Consider the following 25,789-nt stretch of genomic DNA (forward strand, 5'->3'; position numbering starts at 1 on the left):
AGTGAACTTCAACTGGGGAGTGGCAATAAACAGCTTGAAGCCTCTTTTTTGAAGAATTGTTTTCTATCTGACAAACTGCCGCTCGCTTGTATTTCAAATTTTTGCTTGCAAATCAAAGCAAAAAAATCAACAGAACGATGTCTCGTATCGAAAAGAAAAAAAATCGTTAAGTCGCAGTGAATTACACGCGGAGTGAATTCTGTTTACTTAGGCATACGTGAGCGTTCCGCCTGGAGGTCAGGAAGCATAGTTTATGAACCCAAGCAATATTTGGTTGTCAACCGATTTGTTCGTTAACCAATGTCCCACCTTAATGAATCTTTTTTTTTTTTTTTTTACAATTCGGCTGTACGGAAGCACGGAAAAAAGGTCTGCCAAAAACAAGCAGTATTAGTTGTTTATTTGTTTTTTTTTTGTTTATATTCGACTTTGCCCGAGAATACTCTGACGTCCTAGTTTTGTTTGAACGCAGCACCAAGTGTAGACTTTTCTTCTTTCCTGATGTCCCCATCTTATTGCAAAGTGACAATTCCAGGATTCACAGGGGATCGTATTGTATCGCATTCTAAAAAAAAAAAAAAAAAAGGCTGCTGAACTGAAGTTTACAAGCGCGTTGTGGCGCTCACACAACTGAAGGCCGGATCCTATCTTTGCGTCTAACACTCCGCTTGAAAGGCGGACGCATCGGAAGTGGTCCCGTGCTGCCATCTTGGATCCAGCGGAAGCGGGTGAAGCGGATGCGACGTGAAGGCTCGCCGAATTCGCTGGAACGTCACCTGACACGGAGATGGTCAATAGCCAGAGCGGCACCGCGGACAACAGGGAGGGAAAACAGAACCGAGAGCTGTTTGTAATATTTTGGACCGAGGCAACCGACGTTCCACATTTGACCAAATTACCGCACGTGGACGTATCGGTCATTTGCCGGACGTGCCGTGTTTACGTGGTTCCTCCGTCTGTATTTTGTCAGCCAAATTGAAGTAAGATGAGACTGCAGTTTTTGGTGAGGCAGCACTTAATCACATGAGCGAGTGACGCTGAGTGTCATCCAGCGCATTCATTCATTTCATCTCAAGCATTTCCAAAGTATTTGTGCTTCTTCATTGACTGTCACTGTTCAATAAGCCAAAGAAAATTCCAGTTTTGATAAAGACAAACACAATTGAACTCGACGCAAAGTACAAAAATGGTGTCCGCGTCCGATCTTGCCAGGATGTATGGGAAGTCCGCATCGATGACCGATTTGTCTGTGAAAGTGATTTTCAAGCTGGTTTCATGAAGAAGACGAGAAACACCACAGAATTCAAGCAAAAAAAGAAAATGGCAGATTACCCTTCCAAACAATCATTTCTCCTCCGCCATCTCCCCCCCCCCCCCCCCCCCTCACTCTTTAACACACACCATCAAGAGTCTCTAATGAAGGTAAAAATGAGATTTAATGTTTCACTCGACATTTGTTTTTCTTTATGTCACATTGGTTTCTGTATGATATTATAGTTATTCCCTGTAAAATGTTTTTTTTTTTTAAATTGATATGTTATGGTGTCTGGAACTGATTAATGGGGTTTACATTATTTCATATGGAAAATAATGCTTGGGTTTTCCTATGATTTGGTTTTAGTCAGACCTTTTGGAATGGATTATTCGCAAAAACAAAGGCTTCTGCTGTACTTCAAAAAAAAAATCGAATGTATAAAAGTATGGCCCGACGAGGAAATACAAGAAACAACAAGACCAAGAAATAAAAATCCTTTTCTTCAATTGACCACAGTTAAATTGCATTGAGCTTGGGAAGCCATTATAATGGGCAGCGCATTGGCTTAGCGGTTCGCACGTCTGCCCCACAGTCGAGAGGAGAGGTTCTGAATTTCGATCTCGGCCGGAGTTTGCATGTTTGCGAGCGTTTTCTCCGGGTACTCGGGTAAAAAAAAAAACATGCATGTCGGGTTCATCGAAGACTTTAACTTGTCCATACGATAGGTGTAAATGTGATTGCGAATGCTTGTGTGCTCTGTGATTGGCTGGCCAGGGCGGACGGCAGCAGGGAAAGCTCATGATGCTCGGACAGACATTACGATGAACAAACGCCAGAAATCATGTTAAACAAGTGTTTTTCCTTTTGATCATTTAATTATTATTGACATCAACAGGCATTTCTTTCCACATCTGAGGCAAAACAACGTGGCAGTATTTTCCAGAGTGAAGAAGAAGAAAAAGGAATCCAAAATACAAAGCAAAGACTTGTTCTTACTTTTAACAAGCGTAAAAAGCATGCAGGGCAGGAGTGCAAGGACGCCATTTTTCAGGCGCACGCCATGCTGCTCACACTGTGGCCGGCCGGCCATGGTCCCCAAATGTTGATGTGGCCATATACTCACAACTTATTATATAATAACAACTTCTTTCCGCAATCAAATCACAGGGGGTGTGTGTGTGGGGGGGGTTAACATTCTCGACTGCAGGTGTCTGTTAGGTGGGAGGCCTTAACTGGAGGACATTTTTGTAAACAGTATTGACCAATGTTAGCAATATAGAAGTTCTTCAGGAACAAGAATTCCATCCGTCGAAGTCAAGTCAAACCATTTGCGCATTCCATTCCATCATCTTTAATACTTGAGCCAATACGTCCCACTTCAATGAATGAGAGACGCTTTAAGTGCCGTGCCAGGTGCTGCTGTTTTGGTTAGCGACAGAGTTCAAATGGGCTCAGGCAGTTAATTCTTGTTTCATGTGATAAACGGCCGAGTCCGTAGGCATGGTGTCTATTAGAGGGATGGGCGTTATTTGTGGCAATGCGGTAGATTCTTAAATCATAGGTGTGTATGGTTCATAATTTTGTGTGTATGTATTTGATGAATAACTCTCACAGTCATACTTGTTTGCATTGTTTGTCTCCTCAAAAAGAGAACAAACTGTGTGGCACTTTTCTCAAAAGAAAATGATTCAGCTGTTACAAATAAATACAGAATTTGTTTTATTGTATGTGCAAATATTTATTTTAGGCATTATTTGATTGTATTTTGTTAAAAGGAGACAAATGATTGGTTTTGCACTTTCCTAAAAAGAAAAGATTTCTGCAGTTATATATGAATAAATGTATTATGTATACATTTTTTGAATCTACATCTTAAATAGAACAAAAAAAATTGGTGTGGCACTTGAATTGGATTATAGCAGCTTGGATTTCAGCTGCTATAAATTAATAAATATATTTGTTGTATTGTATACAGTATTTCACTTGATTTCCGCATTGTTGATGTTGCACTTTTTCTTCAAAAGAAAAAAAAGTTGTGTTTACATTGTTGTATACAATATTAAGTTTATTTGAATTTTTCATTTGTTGGCAAAAAACTGCTACCAGTTTTTTGTACCTTTAAAATTAAATTTCATCAAATGTGTTCCTGTTTATACAACAGAAAAGCAATCGGTACCCTTACTGTACCCAATGCGGATGAAAGCATCACCCTAAAACCAAGGTACCCGAGTGTCTTTTTTGGCGTACTTATTATGCCTTTAGTCATTTCGTGTTTGTGTTTTTTTTTTTTTTTTTTTTTGCGTAAATGAACTGTACAAAATTCATTGAACAAAAATCAAACAAGGCATGTTACCTTCATGGCACACCTACATGCAAAAGTCATTCGGACTGCTTTTTCCACTGAAATTAAACACGAGTACCTGTTCACACTGAGCCGTCCGTTCCTGTAAGAGAAGTGGCATGCGCGTAACAATCAATAACGACTGGCAGGAGTGAGCTGCGGACAAGAAAAGGCAACACGTGCGAGGTGACCACCAAACGCAGAGACAAATCGCGGCAGAGGCGCTGAAAAACTTTACGCAAGTGAAATCTGAAATAAACTGTGACTGAAATTTCGGCTCACAACACAAACACAAAAAAAAAAGTACAAATAAATAAATAAATAATTGACCAAGCGATGGCCGTGTAACTTGAAAAACTGCTAAGTTGTGGCACTGGTTAAGTCAGAGTACCACTGTATAAATAAATGTGCAGACGCGTCATGACAAAACACTTTCCTCCGCCACGGCACAAGAGCGACACTAGAAAACAAACAAACAAGCACAACTTTTATGGATCTAAACGCCGCTCCGTGACCCACCTGGCAGAACCTACACTTTGCTACGGCACTCTGGGCAATCAAGCAGGCAAAGACGCGAGCCCCTCGCATCTCCGCACGGGTCCAAAAGAGTCGGGGAATGGCCCGTGCGATGAGTTTCGTCGCTTCCGACGAGGACTTGGAGGACCTACGAAGCATTTGGAGGGATCAGTCTTTGCTCTCGGCCCGCCTTCTCCTCACCAGCGAGGAGAAGAAGCTTCGACTCGGCTGAGGACCCATCAGCATGGGAGCCTGGTTCTTGTGGATGATCTCGATCTGGCAAGAAGAAGAGGTGGAGTGCAGAGGGAGTTTGAATTCAAAAGCCAAAACTATATTGCTGTTCATCGTTCGCCATTTTTAAGCATGAAACTATAAGAACTTGACCAAATTTGATGGCATCGGTGTTTATTGCAGCGTGCAGTTTGCCTAGCTGCCTATGTCTACACCCCGACAATGCATCTTCCCTATGGACGGTCCGCCGGCGTGGCTGCGTTAGAGCGCCTCGTTGTCGATCGTGAGTGTGCGCAGAGAAAAGCAGAAGAACCAGGAGGGTGATTTTTTTTAGTCTGACATGACAGCCAGCGTGTGGAATAGTGCTCCGGGCTGGTGTGGCTATTTTATTTTAGAGCGCCTCGTTGTTGTGGCATGGAAAAGCCCCGTGATGACCCTGTGGGATATATTGCAGCCACCAGAGGCCTGAAGTGATATGTTTCCGCAGCTCAAACAGGTAGGGATGTGTGGCCATGAGAAAGATGCTAGACGAAGTAGCATCCATTTTTCAGAAGACACGCCCACAGCATTTGAGAGCCGAGACAATGGCTTGATTTTTCAAGAAAGCCTCATCTCATATACTTAGAGATTGTGTTTTTTTAACAACACTCTTCTCTGTGGCGTGTCAAATTTAGAAGACATTAGACGCCTTTTGTTGTGACTTTGTTGAAAATCCGATCACATTTGAAGCAAAATGCAACTGCACAAGATGAAATGTCATTTTCATCACATCTGTTTTCTCACTCAGCAGGATGCTCTTTTTCACAATGAAACATCTCGCCTTCTTTGAGCTTGCTTTGTCTTTAATTGCAACAGCACTCTCACATTAAAGCGCGGCGCGAATTTCCATCCGCAGCCCGACGAGGCGTTAGCGTGACCAAACGAGCGGCCCGCGAGGGCTCTTCAGCGCGCCGTAACGATTTCCACACCGGCTTCTTCTTCTTTGCGTGGAGCGTGTTGTTAAACGCTGGCAGAAAACTTCACAGCCCAAATGGGATGTTAGCCCGCTAATTATTAACAACAAGTATGCAAATGCTGCCGCATGAATAAACATATTGACGAGTGTCTGTCGGAGGATTTGCATTTCTGAGCGACGTCTGACATGTTTCTCGTTCGCTTTGATGAGCAGGTTGCGATATGTTGCGCCCTTTTCACGCGTGATTGCACTAATGGAGGTTAATTATTCTTTCACATTTACTACATACATAGCACAAATGACTCATCATCCAAATCGAATGCACTTCAATGTATTTTTCACAAGTTCAACTTAGTTTAAGGTTAACATGAAAGCAAACGTTTTAGAGGGACGACAGGTCATTTATATGGCCGATTATTCCAAAGACGCCACAAGAAAGCAAGTACCTTGACTTATGAGTGACCCGACTTCGGGAGTTTTTTGATATGAGCCGTCACTACACCCATTTCCTTGTCTTGAGTTATGAGATTTGCATTTTTCACAAAACTTGGTAAAATGGTGGCTTTGAGCTCGGGAAGAACAAATTATTTTTCATGAAGAAAACAAAAGAAAACCTCAGACTGATCAGCGTTATTCATTGAGTCGCAATGTGAATCCAATTATCAGAATCCAACAGCACAGAGATGCAAACACTTACAGTGCAGGGGGTCTGCATCCAAGGTTCACCATCAATCTGCATGGGAAGTGATTTACTGGTTCTGCAAGACACAACGCAAATGTCTGAAATGGTGGAAATGAAGAACCAGGTTCGGTGTCCATATTCTCCAAAACCTTTTCGGCGCGAGTACAATCTAACGTGGAAACCAGCAGGTTAAATCAAACCCAACAAGTTGCCGCCTTAGCAGGCAGAAAGGAGTTACGTTTTTGAATACACGCTCGTTGTAAACACGTGACGATTCGCGCAAACCTGATGGTGACGGAGGAGCACTGCGCCAAGCGTCTTCCGGCGCTTTTCAGGCCCGTGTAGATCTGACCCATCTCCATGGCTCCCTCCAGCCCGACCACCTCTAACAGCTGATCGGACAGGTCTGAGACATACCGCCACCGAGAGTGAAGAGAAGACAGGCAAAAAAATTGAACCGCTGGCTGCAACCGACAAGCATCGAATTATGGTATCAAACTGGAGAAATAACTGGAGACGATTACTATGATTTCAAACGTCACGGAAAGCAGCCGGTTCATTCAGACCCAACTGGTTGCTGTCCAAAATGGTTGCCATGGAAATACGGAATTCCACACAAACAGCTAGAAAGTCAGGCGAACAAGAACAAAAGACGTGGCGCTCCGCACTTGTCGACATCTACATCTGAGGCACGTAAACGTCGAGTTAAGAACAGCAGAGCGTCAATTAATTAGATTGCACCGGCAATGCCAGGCAATCTTGTGATCATATCATTATTAATTTGCACTGATGTGTATAGATTTTGGCCCTGTTGGAGGCTGGGGTGTCACGCGGGGCCCCATCTGCTTCAGCCTCCGATGCTTCCCTCCCCGAATTAGGGAGCTGCTGCCGGGAGCGCGTTCACATTAATTGAAACCCACAAGCTTGCTTTCTTTCTTTCTTTCTTTCTTTCTTTAAGGCTCAGTGGATGCGTGCGAGGGTGTGGGCTGGCGGTTCCCAAACCTGTCGTGTCCACTTTCCCGTGGCTGTCGTTGTTGTTGTCGCGCCCGTCACCGTGGTGATGGACAGGCGTCGCTCTCTATCTGGGGCTGTGAGTGAGCTGCTTTTCAGGGTCACACTGTGTGTACATACACCGATGACATCGGGCCTTCACCCTTCCCCCGTTTTCTCACCCGAGTGCAAACGCTTTCACGCACATTGTGTCACCACGGGCGGGATCCTTTTTGGAGCCTCAGGCTACAAAGATCTAGGATCTGTGGGAAAAGAGACCTTCTACCAGGGCAACGATCGAAGTCTTAAATTGCTGCCGAAACGGGCAATATTCAGAGGGGATCATCGTGAGCAGAAACCAGCAGGTTCATACAGAAAAGAATTCCTCTACGGCCTAAAAGGGCTGCCATAGAAGTACTGTACGAACTATGTGAGAGATAGCTGAAGTTCGGTGTTGGGCCACTGTGAACTCAAACTTATTAGCAACCAACAGGTTAGGTCGACCCAGACCTACCTGGCTGTAACTAAAAGCTTGCAGCAATCAGCAGGTGAATTCAGACCTAACTAGTTGCTGCCATAGGAAATGAAATATTCAATAAAACATTGAGAGAGGTGGCCGAACGTGGGCGTGGGACCACTGTTAAATCAAGCTCAGCAGCAACCGCCATGCCCATTCAGACCCAACTCGTTGCTGCCTAAATGGGTTGCCACGGAGAGACGAATAGTGAGGGAACATTTTGGGGGAATTTAATGTCATATCAAAAGCAGGGGGCCTCACTTGATGTCAGACAAAAGAAGCTCTCTCAGCTTCATCCTGCTGTCGAGGCACCGGCGGGCCCGTCACCTCCAACTACAGCAAAATGTCGGGAGGACGATTTCTGTGGCGAGCTGTCCCCCAATGAGGGCTTCACAAGGCGCTTGTCACGCGGCATCAGTCCCCAAACAACACACCCACACTGGGGGGGGGGAAAAAAAAGCTCACTCCCATTGTAAATAATTCACTCCGCAGCCATTCCCTTCCACCTGAGGGGCTTGTCTCCTGGCGTCACCAGCAGGATGATTTAACAGCTCCAGAAAGGTCAGCCACACACCCGCGCACACACGCACACACACGCACACTAAAACCTGCCAACAGTTTGATCCATGTGTCGTGCTCGACTACGCCCCCTCTGGCTAATGCACTTGTGTTTACCACTAAATGTGCCTTTTTGGAAGGGTGGGGGGGGGGGGGGGGCTTCTAGGGTCTGACTTAACTTGCAGGTTTCTGCCAAGTTTTAGTTGACGATGGTCCTGCACCTTAGCTTCAGCTTTTTCTCTCACAGCAAACTAAATCTGGTCTGAATGAACCTGCTATTTTCGGCAAGGTTGCCGGTTTCCTCTTCTGTGCTCATCCTGGAAAGTCACACGGACATTTGAGGTGTTCATCGTCTTTCAGCAGTTTTTGGCCATTCACAAATATTCCCAGTGACGGGTGTCCTTTTGACGTAAATGGAGTCAGGGGAGTCTGCTCCGATTAACTGAGCTCGTCCTCCGCTGCCCTCGCAGGCCATTAATACGCAAGTGACAGTTCCAAATAGTGACACGGTTTTACCTCTGTGTCCCAAACAAAAGCCGCTCGCTGTGATTCGCCTTGTCACCCGTGAAATATTCATGTACTTGGGTAAAGTTTGGGGCTCCAAGTTTGGTGTTGACCATTTACATTCTCCCGCTTTCACCTTGAACTGCAAACATGAGCTCTTTAGGGTCAGTCAAAGGCATCCTCCTGTCCAGGCCCTTCTTGGCCGCCTTGCGGTGACCCCGCCTCTTCTTGCTCTCGCCCCACAGGTTGGAGCCGCCGTGCATGCTGGGAATGTTGAGGATGGCGATGCCCTCCAGGGAGACGGCGCTCAGGTCCAGGGTAACGCCGTCACACTTGCAGCAAGGGAGAAAGAAGAAGACAGAGGAGCATTAACAGGATTCTAAAAAATAAAACACAATAATCCAACTTTTTAAGGCCACTTTGATCAAATGTATGACCACTCATGCACTCAATATGCCCACTAGGACTGCACTCCTCATTGATTGCACAGCTTTTTTGATGAAAACTCCGGCATATTCACAATAGGAATGTGTATGATTTGGTGCTGATCCAAATTAGGATTAATTTAACAATTTCTGTAGAGGTCCAAAAGGCAGGCGAGGCTCTGCAGGAGACAGCAGGGTGGCAAACTTCTCAAGATGATGCAACGAAAGGGCAGGTTCAGTCTTGGCAGTGATGTAAATTAACAACTGATCATTTGCTAACGGCTAGATGCTAAACATGAGGTACAGTAATTGCCTAATTCCAATTTTGTTTTGCCATCATCCATCCATCCATGCATTTTCTTTACCGCTTCTCCTCACGCGGGTCACGGACTGCTGGAGCCTATCCCAGCTATCTTCGGGCGGGCGGCGGGGTACACCCTGAACCGGTCGCCAGCCAATCGCAGGGCACATAGAAACAAACAAACAACCATTCGCACTCGCATTCACACCTACGGGCAATTCAGAGCCCTCAATCAACCTACCACGCATGTTTTTGGGATGTGGGAGGAAAGCGGAGTGCCCGGAGAAAACCCACGCAGGCACGGGGAGAACATGCAAACTCCACACAGGCGGGGCCGGGGATTGAACCCGGGTCCTCACAACTGTGAGGCAGATGTGCTAACCAGTCGGCAATGATAGGTTCACTATATTACGGTAGCGTGGATAATGTTTTTCTTTAATGCGCAAAAATGAAGTAAGTCTCTATCTGGCTTGCATACTTTTCAGTCGTAATTAATAAGGTACTTTTGAGAGTGGGGGAAAAAGATCAATTGTAGCTGCATTATCATTCGATATCCCACTTTGCAGGGTCGCGGAGGGCTAATTGCCTTTGTGCGGCAATCAAGTCCGGTGGGAATCATGTGCCGAGGCCCTTCACTTCCACGTTTTTGGAGGAGTGAAATTAGCACAATTATGGGCTATTTGTGGAAAGCAAGCTGGTCAGCTGTTACATAAACAGTGGAGGGGGTCCAAATGTTTTGGAAAATTGTCTCTTTATATCGCAGATTTTCAGCTATTGCGGGTGGGTCTGGAAGCAAACGGCGACGAACGCACGGGCCGGACTCACCTCGACTTCCAGAAAGTCGTGTAGCTTCTTGCACGTGGCCGAGAACGTCTCTGAAGTGCCAAACTCAAAGTACCAAAGCTTGTTCTTTGTTCTGGGAGAGGAAAGAGAAAGGGAAGCGGAAGGACCGAAGAGCATACACGACATCAATCTCGTGACAGGCCACAGCATCCGTAAAGGCGTATCTCTTGTGGAAAGGGATTTCCTTAACACTGGACAGGAAACACTTCTGTCATCAGCACGTTATTGATCTCCACGGAATACATAATGCGCGCCATTCGTCACATATGGAGGGATGAAAATGAATGTGCTTAAGAAAGCGTTGAGAGGGAGCTCATGGATGGCGGGGGCCCAACATTGAGGCCCAATGAGGGTCATCTGTGCCCCTCGCAGTTCAACGAGGACCGGAGGGGGGGGGGCTTCCATTGCTAAGACTACGGCGGATCAATGACCTAACCATCTGTCTACACACTCTTATTATTAATGATATCACAGGGGCGGGCGAAGATTTGTGCACCAGGGCCACATTTCATGTCAAATGGAAACATTTGCTATTTTGGAAATGAAATCATTAATTCGCGCTTGTTATATTATTTGTAATGTATGTTTGACATTATTTACTATAAAGCAAATTATTTGATGAAATCAATTCTTTGCTATCTGCTGACATGAAATGAATTCTAATTTCAAAATTGTATGATTTATAATTAATCCATTATTAATTTTGCAATTTCAATGTGTGTCATCACTCTCGATCGGAAACCTTGTATGTCCAAATAAGGGAATTTCCCCCCCCCCCCCCCCCCCCCACAAATGGACCCAGTTGGTCTGTCCCCACGTCATCTGTTTTCATTTTCTGCATTATTAACCAGCATTGAAAACACCTCTCTTAACTCTCTTGACTTGTCTGAGAAGTCTCATAAAACTACACCTCTTCCACACTTTGTGGGAGCCGTGCAGCATTCTCTCGACTCGAGGTTGAAAGTCCCAATGATTTTTTTAGACGATGATAAGTGAAAATAGTAACATTTTAGCAAGCCTGTTTGGTTAAAATGGATCGCCGTGCAGAAGGAACTGGTCCGCCACGAAGGTAAGTGCATGCAGATTCATGTCTGCATATTATTGTCAGGTCATTGTTTTATTTATGGCGTCAGTCATGGCTCTGTGACATAAAATAGTTTGAGAAGATGATGTAACCAGTTGTTTGCTCTGAAGTTAAGTATTTCATTATTAAGTTCATTATTTCATTTCATGGCACGGTGGCCGACTGGTTAGAGCGTCAGCCTCACAGTTCTGAGGTGCGGGGTTCAATCCCCGGCCCCGCCTGTGTGGAGTTTGCACGTTCTCCCCGTGCCTGCGTGGCTTTTCTCCGGGGACTCCGGTTTCCTCCCACATCCCAAAAACATGCATTCATCGGAGACTCTAAATTGCCCGTCCACCGTGCCGCTCAAAGACGATATGTGTAATACATATAATATGATCATAAATTCAGATGCTTTTCACAGTCATAAAAACCCTCTGAGGGAAAACATAAATACGATTTGGCCAGTGACAAACACAAGTTAGCCACGCCTAATCTAATGGGAACATGTCATTTGAATGACAGAGGTCAGAACAGCGGCCCTTGCGGGACTCCACTTTCCAACATTCCCAGCATCCGATCGATACGGAATAGTCTCTGTCTTGAAGGCTGGGCTCACACTAATCTGAAGCAGGAATTCTCATTTCACAGAAGGGTTTTCATCTTTCCGAAAGAGGACAAACAGCCAAAGCCATTTATCTTCCAGTGTGAAGGATGCAAAAAAAAAAACAACAACAACAACAACAACAATGCTGACACGCAGAAGTGAATACAATAAAGAATGGCCCCAACAAGGGGGATGTATTAGTATAAGCAGAGGAACAATCACTGAATTATTGATTCCCTCATTAGGACTTTTGTCAGGACCATTTAGCCACTTTATAGATGGGCTTTCATTAGGTCGACTTGCAAGGTAGAGCGACTCACGGCTGATTTATCGTGCGGTCAATAGGGTTGGGAAAAGACGGAAGAGGGTGGACTGAGTTGAAGGTACGGTACCGGACTGAGTATGTTTGGGCATAAACAAAGTAGGACAACGTATTCAAAAGTGATGGTTGCTGTCACGCGGCAGGTGCGAGTGAACAATGCGCTTCTGCTCTGCAACAACCCGATGAGATCACGTGTACGCTGCAACCAATGGAGAGCAGCAAAGTATCCCACTCTCTTCTTTAATACGCCGCATTAAGCATTTACATGATCTAAAATCCAGTATGTACTGGGGGGGGGGGGGGGGGTTACTAAAGTTGGTGACTTAAAATATATTATTCATGTGTATTCATTTATCTCATTACAATTTGAAAGTATGAGTAAAATAATCCTCAAGCATTTAAATGGTCAAAAGTAATTTTTATTTTCACTAACCCTAACCCTAATAACGTGTTAAAAGATTTTATTAATTTATTGTAAATAACATTTTTAAAATAATAACATAAACCTAATATATATATATATATATATATATATATATGTATATATATATATATAACTTTAACGTTTTGTAAATGTAATTAAATAGTTGGTCAACTACCTATTATTTAATTAATTGTAAATAATAAAAATGAAAAATGGGCAAATTACTGACTTAAAATGTTGCATTAATTTAGCTCTTTTCCTGATGGAAAATTGATGTATTCATTTTTATTTATTTTGTTCAATTATATTATCTTATTCAATAATTTAATTGATAAACAATAAAATTAAAAAATACTAGTACAAATAACCCTTCAAATTTTAAATAAAGGCTAGTTAAAAAATTGAAAATATTAAATAATTGGTCAACTCCTTATAATTATATGAATTATAAATAATACAATTAAAACTGAGCGTGACTTATTTTAGTAAAGTAGATATTTTATATGTTTTTTAGCCATTAATTTAGCTATTCTCTCTCTGGAGCATGTTAATTCAAATGTATTTATTCCTTATTAGTTTGTTTTTTCATTCGTTTCACTAAGTAAATCAATGTATGAAATAAACTCATTAAAAATAAATGTAAATATATACATTGGACATAAATGTTGCCTTTAAAAGATCTGCTTTAATCATTATAATGAAATGTTAAATAGCACAATTAAAAATGAGCCTGAATTATTCGTTTATTTTTACATCAAAGAGGCCCTTGAGCGCACCCATTTTAGAGCCATATCGCGTCTTTCACTTCACAAATCCGTAGCTGTTGCACCCAGTGTCGTTGTGGAGATGCACAAGGCAGCAGCAAAAGACAGAGTATGACAGGAGGGCCACTCCTGTCAATTCGCACCACTTAACCTAACAAGCTAACGCCATGGCAACAAATCACCCGGCGTCCATGTTCATTAGATAATTAGCAGCTGGATCGGATTGTCATTTGTTCCCTGACGACTGACGCCAAACACGGGATCCATCACAAAGCCTGGCGGTAGGCTTGTTCCCACACTAATGACCAGAAGTCGAATTATCGGAGTTCGAGGTAAACGATGTGTATCCTGTCGGAAGGCAAATGAGCACAAGTGTACTCCCAAGACGAAAAAAAAGTAAGCTAGTGTTTTTCGAGTTAACATGTCATCTTATACGATTTGAGATTGCTCTGGAAGATATAGCCGTAAAAAAAAAAATGTTTTTTTTTTAAAAATCGACAATTCTTTCAGAAAAATCCAATTTGAATCGACTTTTCAGTTCTTCTTTGCCCCTTTCTGGAATTGACGTTATTTCTCCTGACACCAAACAAACTTTGAAAGCGATGTTTTTCTCCAGCAGGTTTGTTTTCTAAATTTCAACTTTCACGGAGACACAGTGGTGCCTTGAGATACGTAAATAATGTTCTGTGACCACTCCTAACTCAAAACTCTTTCACTGTTGAAATGAATTGAAACGCCATGAATCCATTCTAGCCTCCCCAAAAATTGGAAATAATGTGTTTTTTAATAAGAGAAATAGCACACTATAATATGGTTCTTCATAAATGCATACAGCAATGACATAATAGAATGTAAAGAATTAAGCGGTATTTTGCTTCAATTCAATGAACGTTGTGCTACTCCTGGTGTGGTGTGCACGCTGCACGCCTTGGCCGCCTCGGCCAATATAACACAGACAGACGAATGAATATACAGTCAATCGAGATGTCTCAGCTCCTCAGTAAGCCACAGTAATAATAGTCGTTCTTCGCAGGGAATAAATAAAATATGACTGCAAGTATTGTTATTGTGTTTGTCTGCATGTGTTGATGCCCTGTTTGTGCTCAAATATCATTTGCTTAACGAGTTAAAACACTGTGACACTTACTTAGCCCGTCTATGTTTCCTATTATGCGTCAGCATTAAGCTAGCAGATTTGAAGTTATGTGGTTATTTTAAATCGACGACGTGTAATTGTCTTTGTTTCGTGTTTAGTTTCACAGTAAACCTCATCTGGGAGTGGCGATAATTAGCTTGAAGCTTCCTATGAAAAAAATGTTCACAATCTGCTGAACTGCTGCTGCCTGCTGGCTCTGCTGGAGTAACGCCGTAGCCCCAAAAGCCTTGGCAAAATATTGTATAAAATATACCTTAGGACAAACGTTTCCAGCAAGTGTGTAAGTAGCTGCTTTTGCAGCGAATACATAGGAACCCCGTCTTTGGTAATATTCAATTCTTCACTCCGTGATTGATTGGCTCCTTTCTTGCCATACAGAAAACAACGTGAAGATGATTCTGCTCACGTTTCTTTTCCTTCGTGTTTTTAAAGACTCGCTAAATAGTCGCTAGAGAGGTTGGAAATGTCGCTCGATATCACAACCACAAAACCAAGGATGTGTGATTGGACCTACAGTGTATCAATGCAAAAGCGTATGTGGATAAACACTTGGTTTGCTCATATGATATCAAGTCAAAGCTGCTACGCCAAGTGAAATCAGAGACTCAGGTTGCGAGAGCGAGACAATGATCGCAGTGACTGGCATGTCACTGTCTCTTTAAATGGACTCTCGTGCCATCTTAATTAACACTGCATAGCACCATACGATGTGATAAATGTTGCCGACTCGACATCCATTGCAGCCTGGTCATCCTGAAAGGGGGATCCCTCCATCCGTGCTCCTTCTCAAGGTTTCTTCTTCCCCCCCCCCCCCCCCCGAATGGGGTTTTAAGTTTTTCCTTGCCCGATGGGCTCGGGTTAAGATCAGGGGATGTTGTCAATCTTTGCCAACTGTAGGCCTGTGAAGCCCTTTGAGACTATTGTGTGATTAAGGGCTATTCAAATAAACTTGACTTGACTTTACTTGTGCAACAATTATATCTGTAAATAAATGATTCTTTTAGCATCAAAAGCCCTTTGTCAGTCTTGTTTTGTTGTTTTACAGTGTGAGGTGTCAGAAAAGCAAAAAACATTGGCATCAAAGTTACTGTTCCGCTTGACATTTTTTCACAAAAAGCTCGGTTTTTTTTTAAGCTTTTTGGTCAGAAAGCACAGTTTTTAATTCAACCAAACCATGTTCTAATGCTGATTACTCAAGAACGGAAAAAGCTATTACTACCTTTTTTTGTTTTCAAGTGAAGAAAAAGAGTCTACTCTTTCTTTTGGCAGGTTAGGTGCTTATATTGTGACGGAACACAATATTCTGTGGGTCAGTCCAAATATGGCTGCCAATATGGGGAACTCTGCTTTGGAAACAGCTGGCAGTGAATGAGTTAAAGGAGATCAGTGGAACATTGTGACTGACAGGTGAAAATTCAAAATGACTTTTTGAGTGCTGAATAGAACCAAAGCTCATGTTGCCCGGTATGTACCTGCCATTACACTATGAGCGCATTGTTTTGAGAAAAAGAACCTGCTGACTAACAAACACCACAGACTTGGACCAAACTGATCAACATCTGAATCTCGAATCCGCCATCATCACATCACTGTTTGCTTGCTCACCAAAATGGGTGTCAAAGGCGGTCATCTTGAGCGTGGCCTCGCCGCCCTGAGGCCAAAGCACATTTCCACGAGACGCACTTAACACAACACACCCTTCATTGATTTTCTCCAGCACTGACACTTAATCTAACACACAGTGATCTACGACCTTATTCTCGCACTAATTTCTTCTTGATCAGAGGTGATAAATATTGCATTGACATAACCAACTCTTTGCGCGCCGCATCAATGCGCCGCTGTGGTGTTTTAGTGCCGCGCCACCTGTGGCGCTCCCGGGTCCGCTTGGCAGTTTGAGAAACGAGCCGCATCGGCGAACAAGAAACGTCATTTTGTTTCAAAGGGAAGGGAGAAGTTAAACTTAAGAATTTTTGAAGACTCTTGACAAAATGTGACCACGAGGGAATTCACTATGTACTTTATTAATAATAATAGTAATAATAATACATATATTTTTAGAAAACGCTTTGCTAGTCACTCAAAGGTACAGGGTAAAAGCAGATATTAAAAAAAAAAAAACAGACATATAAAGAAAAACATGCACAAAAAGTAGAATTTAAACATTAAAAACCATTTTAAAAAGATGAGTTTTGGTGAGGGTTTTGATAAGTTCTGGTGAAGGCATAGATGTGTTTGGGGAGTGTATACGGTCTCAATATTACGCTGCAATGTTTGAAAGGAGGCATAATGTGTTATGCTTTTTTTGTACTATTGAAACAAGTTCCCAGGTGTCTTGTTCACATGTCTGTAATATGTTTTCATCACAATACCCCCAGGATCAAGATTCATACAGTGGTGCCTTGAATCGTCTTTTGTTTTCATAAGAAAAACAGCACTATCAAATATTGGACTTCATAAAAACATACAAAAATGACATCATGAAATAAAATCGTCAATGAAATGGACATGCTCCTTCTGGTGTGTGTGCCTTGGCTACCTGGGGGCAGTATAATATAGAGAGAAGGATACGAGCACAGTTGCTCAGAAAAGCGCAGTGATGAATAATATTGGCTCTGTGGACACCTCGTTTGTCCTGAACGCAAACTACTGACTGAAACGGCTTTGTTCCGTGCTTGGGTGAGGACAGTTGAGGACAAGTGGCTTCAGAAGGAGAGCTTAAATAACGTGTGTGTGTGCCCCCACTGAGCTGTGGGACAGGGGCCACAGGTGAGATACCTCTAAATTACACACAAGTGGTCATTAATTATAGATGACACTTTGGTCGCAGAAACGATTTCATAGCTCAAATGAGGTCCGAGGTCGGCGCAAGTCTGTCTGTGTAATTTAGAAGACTATTTGGTTCCCGACATGCGTGGAAGTACACACAAACTCACACACACAGACACACATTGTGGTGTAGCCCCATCCAGCACTTGGCGGCGCTTTGATGAACATGGCTCATTATGCTAAAGAGCGCCGCATGCCCAGGCTTCCCTGTGCCTTCGGGAAAGGTTAACTCGGGATGGTTACACAGCACAGCTGGAGCCTGGGGGGCCGTGGGGGCCCCCGTGAGGCCGGGGCGTCCCGGGAGGGGCACAACAAGTCCGTTAGATGTCTAAGGACCTTAAACAGAAGCCCAAATATAAAGGGGACATCAAGGTGCTGGTAAAGATGGACACTTAAGGAACACAACGGGAAGAAAGCAGCTGTTTTTGGTTTGAAACTGGCAATACGGTGGTTAAGTGGTGAACATGCCCGCCTCACAATTCTAAGGGGGACAGCAACTGGAATCTAATAAGAGCATCTTGCTAGCCTCGTTAGCTTCGCTGGATAGCGCCGTGGATAGTGACTAGACATTGCGTTAGAGGCATTCCGTCATTTCGGTTAATGAGCTAACAAGATAATTAATACCCCATAAATCGCTTACCTTGGAGCAGATATGAGTATAGTTCTCATATCACACAGTTGTTGCCTGTGCATTATTGGACATACATTTTAGTGACAAAGATGCCCTCCTTCATCGCCGCCAGTCCGGTGGTCCCGCCGCTTTGGATATTTGAAGATTAGCAGCAATCAGAATAGCCGAAGATTTTTAAGTCTGAATCCAGCCTGCCGTCGTAGTTGCAGCCGTGTGACACCTTGGAAATTCTGTCAACACCTGGCATGTTGCAGCAGTGAGCAGACTGGCGTTAACCCGAAAAAGAATGAGCCACGGTCACATAACGAGGTGCTGCCGGCAGAGTGCTTATTGAGCCAGCTTGAAGTTGAAACTGCTCAGGTTCCAAGACCCGAAATCGAACGGGAGAAACACGGGCTAAGTGACCATCCGCATCGTCGTTTGAGGCTGTAAAACAGCCAAACCCTTGTCTGCTCCAAGGTAAGCAAGGTACAGAAAATACTGCTACGCTCATGATATTATTCACGTGAGGCCTCATTGCCACCGCCAGCAAAGCTAACAAGGCTAGCCTTTGTGCTCCTAATAGCAAGGCTTATCCATGCCTGAAAATTTCTAGGACTCGTGGAAAGTTTGAAAAAAAAATCCGCCCTGAGTGACAAGAAATTGGAGTGGGCATGTCTATCATAACAACACGCACATAATTATTTGGAGAGAATACATCAAGCAAAAGATTTGCATTAGGACGTGGCGATAGCGATTTTGGTGAACAAAAACGAAGAAAGAAAGGAAGTCTGTGACATATTTGAACATTCAGTTGATGGAATTCTTTTGTTCAACTGGAGTGTCAATAAATGATGTTAAGCAAGCAACATTCCCTCTTACTGCTTGCTACTATGCTAGCACCTCAGCAACCTGCTGTTGTGATCACGTGGCCTCTTGGAGCCGATCACGTGTGCTCTGCACGCCGTGCGAGAGCTGCTGGATAGAACTGCTGGAGCGGCGCGCGGAATGGACTGCTTGTAAAAGAGTGGCAAAATCGGAGATTTTAGATCCATTCCGATCCAGGCCGATGTTCGTTTTTTTTTTTGCTGACATCGGACTGATTTCCGATCTCGAGGATTGGATCGGGACACCCCGAGTTAGGTTTTCTGCCTACGTGTTGTTTAATCTTTGTGTTCAACTATCCAGTTCTTATAGGGTCATAACAAAATGCCATCGATGCTCTTTGTGGAATTTTGCATTCTGTGTTAGGTATTAAGCTAAACTGACTTCATTAAGGCAAAGCTATGTGGTTGTTTTGAATACACAACATGGAAGTCCTTGCTTACTATCTACCAAACTGTTGCCTGCTGTCAAATGACGTGAAGTTACATTCACTGCCACCATCTGGCGTTCATGACTCACATGTTTATTCGCAACTCCAATGCGAAAATATTGTTCTAGCTACAGCTTGTATATCCAGAAAAAAAACCTCTTAAATCAAGTCACTTGTATCTAAAGGCACCACTGAAGTTGAAATTAAAGGCACTTGACAGACCGCAGCGCTAAAGTTAAACAAGAGTGCAGAAACAAAGCGTTAATGAATTCATCATGACACAATGAAACAGCCCCGAGGTCCAAACTTTCCAAACCTGCCTATGTCTTTCTTCTCCTGCCATCCTTCCTTTTCCCCTCCGAGTCACAGATTAGCGCGTAATTACATGAGAGATCAGCAAAAAATGGCGGATGATGATTCGAGGGGGGGTTACATTTTAAAGAAGGCAGTCGATGGTGTGAGGGAGGAGGGGGAGGAGGCCGGGCCTTTCGTCACGGGCCGGCTGATTGCCTGCTTTTAATCCTCGACCTCATTATCACCTCCAGGTCCGGCAGTGGCAGTAAATGAATCTATCTGCCGAGTGTCAAATCTTCACACCTTTGCCCTGGTAATCACCCCAAGGTGCAAATACACAAGATGGATGGGAAGGGGAGGGCATGCTGGCCGGCCGTGTGAGACCCCGACATTCCATCAAGAAAATCTCCGTACATAATTAAGGCAGTTGTCCCGATGTTGTTTGGCAATTAAAGATGATTAAATATTCAGTTTAAGGTCAAACCACTGACAAAATGTATACATGTGACAATTATGGGACAAACAGACGGATTACTGCCATCACATTCAAATGTGCACATTTGAAGTAATAATGTTTGTCATTTATTTTTGGTTTGCACGATATATCCATACAGTATGTTAGTTATTTGTAGTTTTCTTCATCATAGTTGCCCAAGAAAAATTATGTAAGTCCAAATTTTGTGAGCTTTTATTATTTTCATTCCAAACACCCGGGAGAAAAATTATGTTTACCCTTTTTAAGATAGAAATGTACAAAATTTGGAGATACATTTTGGGCAGAAACTTTATTGTTGCCGCTGTCTAATGGAAAGCGCACGGTGCACCTGTATCTCCAAATGTGGAATTTTAATCTAGAAAACAAAATGCTTTTTTGAGTATGAACGGTGTTGTATAAAAAAAATGCCGTCAAACTATTGTTGTTTCCACACCATTTCATGATGCGTCCGTGAGAAATGATTGAGGTATTTTAAGAAAATGATTCTGTCTGTTATTTGAATCCTGTTAATAATTCACACGGGCGAATGGGTTTAGGATCTCTCTATTATACACTATCCTTGCCACTTCAATAATGCATGCTGATAGTTTCACAAGGTAGAAGAGATTTTTGTTGGATTTGTCCACGGGGCTCGTGACCATTGGAACTATAGTGACTTATCATAGAGGGGAGGAAAAAAAATGTCTCAAGTCACTTGGCGAAAAAGATGATGATAATAGCAACAGGAACAAAGTGCACCTTCTGAGTTGAGTTTTCCTGCAACAATAAAATCAATTCATCATTTTGAAAAAATAAAATAAAATACAAAATAAAGGTTACAAAAATAAATTGGAGATACTTGCTTTCTTCTGTTGAACTGTTATGAAAAGAAGAAAACAATATCCAAATGTTTTTCACCCCCCAAAAAAAAAAAAAACAACAAAAAAAAAATGTTTTTCTTAACATTTTAACAGATTTTAACAAAAAAAAATACATTTCGAGATACAGCCTTTTTGTTAAACAACAAAGTGATTGTGAAATGTCGCAGTTTAATGAAAAGCATGGATCTCCAAATGTGAGTTTTTCTCCAAAACACAACAAACCAGATTTTGGGGTGTTTTAGATAACACAATTTGATGAATGGTTTTTCTTGAACAGTGATATTATTATGTCTCATGAAAAACAGGCATCTCCAAATGTTGTGATTTGGTTTTTTTTGGGTCCAAAACAACAACAAATATTTTTGGCCTATGTTTTAGATTCATTTGAACGTATACTGTACATGTTTTTTGTCAAATAGTGACTTTTTATAAATCCTCTCAAACTGATGAAAAGCATGCCTCTAAATGCTTTGAGTTTTTGTCTACAACACAACAAAACCTATCTGAGAGTTTGACGTCCAATCAAAGTTTCATCTACACTCCACTAACCGACAGAAAAAAATCAAATCCAAAATACAACCACTGAGAATGTGCTACATTTGATCCAGATCTCTTCTGAATGAGCACCATGACCAGTTCGCGTGGCTAAATGGCGCGCCAGAAGCAGGCTAACATATGCTAACGAGCACAAATGGGATTATTAGGAGGCGGCGTGTCATCGCTCTGACTGATCCGCCGTGTCAAACTAGCCAAGCCAATTAAATTAGGGCCTGGATGACTCCCTGGCGCTAGTGGAGACGTATGAGCAGACGTTAAATATTGATGGAAACATACTGTAGATGCCACATTTGTCCGTGTGCGAAAGGTGAACATGTCTCCTGCAGCTCATCACAAAGACTAAATATGAGGAGCGGCCATTCGTCATCGGCGGAGACGCTAAACAGCGGGTCGCTAGGGAGGGAGCGAAGAACCACGTGTGATGATCCACTGGGTTAATTACACTCAAAATTACACACTGCTCGTACCTATTTCCCGCGCAGACAACACACAGCGGAAAATGTAGCCCATTATCACCTGCCGTTCATGTCAATGCCCTGGAGTCAAAGATACTTTTTTGGGGGGGGTTATTTATACAGTGGACCTTTGTGAATTCGCCTCCAGGCATTCACAGATTTGCTTTTTGTTTTTTGTAGGAAACAGTCCCATTTTTATTTGCAGAAACCCCCGCTGATTTGCGGGAAATTGATTGCGTTTTTTTACTTGGTTTTGAATAGATTTAGTTTGGTTCATGTTTCTTGTGTGACATGTTCTTATCTTATCATTTGGTTTTCATCTGCACCTGTTCTCGTCAGCCATCTAAGTCACATTGACTCTTTTCCCCATCTTGAAGGAGGAGGACGTGTTCTACCGGGATACGGGAGCCAATCATATTGCAGTGACACGTGTCCTGCAGCCTGTCATATTGGACCGGGGGCGTGTCCTGCCTAGAACATGAGTGGGATTCCTAATAATGCGTGCAAAACCCTCCTTTGCCATCCCAAGAACATACACATTGTAGCAACTACTTGTCGACTTTATATTGTTGAACATGTCAAGGGGTTGTGTTCAAGGGGCCGCTTTCTCCAAGTTTAAACAATTGATTCAAATTGTAAATTTGACTTTTGGGGAATTTTGGGAGGGGGTTCATTTATGGATGTGAATTTCTTGAACATTTCAAAAGGCCATTTTCATTTTCATTATCATTTGCTTTTCCTTTTCACTGAACAAGAATAAACATATGTTAAAATTTGATTTGGGGGAATTTTATTTCTAAATGTACGTATGGATGTTATGTTTGTATGCATGTATGTAAGTATGTAACATGCCTTTTTAACATTGCGTAGTGTTAAAGCATACCTTCAACAAAGTGTTCAGTACAAACATCGATGTTGGGGTGATTTGCCGGGGTGTGATCAGCTGTGCTGATTTGTTAAAGCTACCTTTCTGTCATCTCGCCCGGGTTGAAAATTGCCGCCGATAAACGGTTAAATGACACTTTGTCCCTCGCGCTTGTATTGTTGCGTTCTATTGCAATCAAACACCGCAGAGTAATTCGCCATTTCTTGACATTGAGTATCAATCGAATTTCTCTATTCTCACACCCACAAAGCAGCGGGCGTGTCCAGAGGTGCGCCATGTCACAGGAAAACGATCTATTAAAAGCCAACTTCCTGTATGTTACTTACCTACTGTTAAACTTCTCCGGGTGCTTCTCCCTCATCACGTGGAAACGATGTGCGATGGAGGCGTCCTGCAAAGTGGAATTTAGATGCTTCATTAAAAACACTTTATTTATACAAAGACATTTTTGAAATGATATAACGCGATGTTAGCGGCGTATTAGGATTCGATTTTCGAGGGACAACTGTACAATACATTCGGCTTTGATCTTTTCCATTTAAATTGAAACATGATAACTGGGGGTTCGCTACAAATCAAATCAAACAACTTGTGAAGAAGTGCAGTGAATCTTTCTCTTATTGTAGCAATTGTAGCTCGTCATTATGATGTTTCAGGCGACTTCTTGCTCATTAACAGACCGCCAAGCTTGGCGTGAAGAGAGGTGGAGCGCTATTAAGGAGGCTCTGGCGTCTTAGCAACTAATTAACCAAGCACACATCGCCGCTGATCACAGCTCCAGGATGCTACTGACGCCGTGGAAACAGTCCTCCCTTCCCTTCCGCCAACTCTTCTCCTCTGTCACTCTTGACCTGCCTCTCCCCCTCTTTCGCAGCCTCCCGGGCAGAAGACTGGTGGTGAAAAAAGTGTGAACGCTACCAAAAGAAGCGTTTATTTTCTTTTTTTACGTACCATATGTTACAGAAGCAGGATTGACACGGACGCCTCACTAGCATATTAACACCTTGCCGTCTGCTTGGAGCATTTAAACATCCAAACTTTGAGGGGGGGGGAAAGTTCACCCATTAGTTTACTAGCCTAGTTTTTGATCAAAAACAAGGAATATTCTGCTTGGGTGTCACACAAGATAGACACACCAAACCGAGACAGTATTGGTCAGGTTAAGGAAGCAAAATGTAAACGTTTCGAGACGTACCATTTTATAAGTTTGTACAGTTACTCGGAACAGAGTGTACGAGAATAACATTGGATAACGAATTGTGTCGTCACTTCCGGGCAGAAACTTGGTGTGTCCAAATATGGTCAATTAAATATTTTTTCACAAATCATTACTATCGGTCTATCTCCTCATCGCCTTGTTATTGTTACACATTATGAACCAGTTTAAAGTGTTTCAAAAAGTCAGCTCTCTTGAACGCTCAACGGTCTGAGAAGTGTTGTCAAACTCCGCCTCTTCCCTCACGCTGCCGGCGCTGTACCGCATTGTATGGCCTCAAGACGGAAAGCCTGGATGCTTTGTTGTTTTGTTTTGAGACAATAACGCCTGAAAATAATTAGGTTCGATACATATGCGTAAGCCTGTTTCTTTAAAAATAGATCACTGTTCAGAATGAATGGGTCAGCCACGAAGGTAAGTTTGTGTGCAGATTCGTTTCCCCCTATCCATCCATTTTCAACAGCGCCTATCCCGGCTGATCTCGGGCGAAAGGCGGACTACACCCTGAACTGGTCGCCAGTCGGTCGCAGGGCACATCTATATAGACATAGACAACCATTCGCACTCACATTCAAACCGTCACCGAGTGGGAACTCAACCCACACTGCCCGCACCAAAGTCAGGCAAGTGTACCACGACACCATCAGTAACCCCATTTCAACCGATTCAACTGCTTAGTCAACTCATCGTTTATTTCTTTTGTATTATTGCATCACTCATGACCTTTGATAAAAGTTTGCGAAGACGATGTAACCACAGTTGTTTGCTTTGTTGTCGTGATTGCAGACTTTGAGGTGAATGGCTGGCGACGTGTCCAAATATGGTTATTATCGCTTTTTTAGCATATTCAATTAGCGATTGACCATGATTTTCGGGTTGTGTTGTGTTGTTGTTGGTGTACAACGGTGTATGACAGCAATATAAGGTATTATATCAACTTGAACAATGCAATGTTCAGTAACTCAAGCAAGATGGTGCTTTTTTGGTTTTCTTGAAAAGCAGTCATTTTGGAGATATGCAAATGCAAACCAATATGTCATAACTTAGCAGGAAAGACCATTTGTGTAACTTATTTCAATACAGCTTGTTTACTTTTCAAACTGTATTTTTTTTCATGTGAATAATGGAAGATGGAGTGGAGCTGGTGTAGCAAAGCTTCAAGTCATCAAGCGAGGACGTTGACGTTTCCTTTAATTCCCACTTCTACGTCTCGGTCACAAAATGCTGGCAAGGCCTTTGAAAAAAAGAGCCTGAACTCGGCAAAGTCGTCTGGTTCGGGAAACAATTGTAAGGAATACGGAAAACGAGGTCCCGCAAACTTTTTTTGGGCTTGTTCCTCTCAAGCCCCCCCAGTCCATCCCTCCCACCCTCGCCTCCTCCTCTTCCCTTCCAACAATGTGTTTTGATCCACCCCCTTTTTGAGTGGCACTATTGAAACACAAGGAGGACCCCCTGCTAGCGCACAAACTTAGCAAAGGCCAAAAGAGGAAGACAAAAAAAATCAATGGCTCCTCTTTTTCGTCTTCTTGATGTCTCCTCAAGAAGACCAAAAGAAGTGTTTTGGCTGATCCCCTGCAGACTCAGCAGACGGAGAGGTGAGATGATGGATGTATCTGAGGGAACTTGAATCTCTTACAGAACAGGACAAGAACGGCGAGCCGGGAGGGAGTTTGTTAGCTAGTTAGTTGTCTCCCCTTTGGGTTGAGACGTCGACAAGCAACACAAAAACCTTCACCGCGGCGACTTAAGGAGGTCAAGGAGCTCGGCCGCATCCACGTGGATGAGGGCAGCCTTTGCGGGGTAAACATGTTGTGCATTT

The 25,789-nt window shown here is 43.0% G+C and overlaps 1 protein-coding gene across 9 annotated transcripts in view; it reads right to left on the bottom strand.

Moving 5' to 3' along the window:
- Window positions 1–2,096: 2,096 nt before the first annotated feature.
- dgkb (diacylglycerol kinase, beta) overlaps window positions 2,097–25,789 on the bottom strand; it is a 57,340-nt gene continuing 33,647 nt past the window's right edge. For 7 of the 9 annotated variants that reach the window (XM_061775567.1, XM_061775566.1, XM_061775568.1 and 4 more), the window contains 6 exons: window positions 23,081–23,145; window positions 10,101–10,191; window positions 8,686–8,881; window positions 6,266–6,386; window positions 5,996–6,056; window positions 3,857–4,388 (listed from right to left, as the gene is read on the bottom strand). In XM_061775567.1, the coding sequence (XP_061631551.1) occupies window positions 4,281–4,388; window positions 5,996–6,056; window positions 6,266–6,386; window positions 8,686–8,881; window positions 10,101–10,191; window positions 23,081–23,145 (642 nt within the window). In that variant the 3' untranslated portion in view covers window positions 3,857–4,280. Of the gene's footprint in view, window positions 3,700–3,856; window positions 4,389–5,995; window positions 6,057–6,265; window positions 6,387–8,685; window positions 8,882–10,100; window positions 10,192–23,080; window positions 23,146–25,789 lie in introns of those variants that run through there. The other 2 variants (XR_009788832.1, XM_061775569.1) reach the window with 2 other exon arrangements.

Source organism: Phyllopteryx taeniolatus, chromosome 6, assembly GCF_024500385.1.
Source record: "Phyllopteryx taeniolatus isolate TA_2022b chromosome 6, UOR_Ptae_1.2, whole genome shotgun sequence".
In the NCBI taxonomy this organism is placed as follows: Eukaryota; Metazoa; Chordata; class Actinopteri; order Syngnathiformes; family Syngnathidae; genus Phyllopteryx; species Phyllopteryx taeniolatus.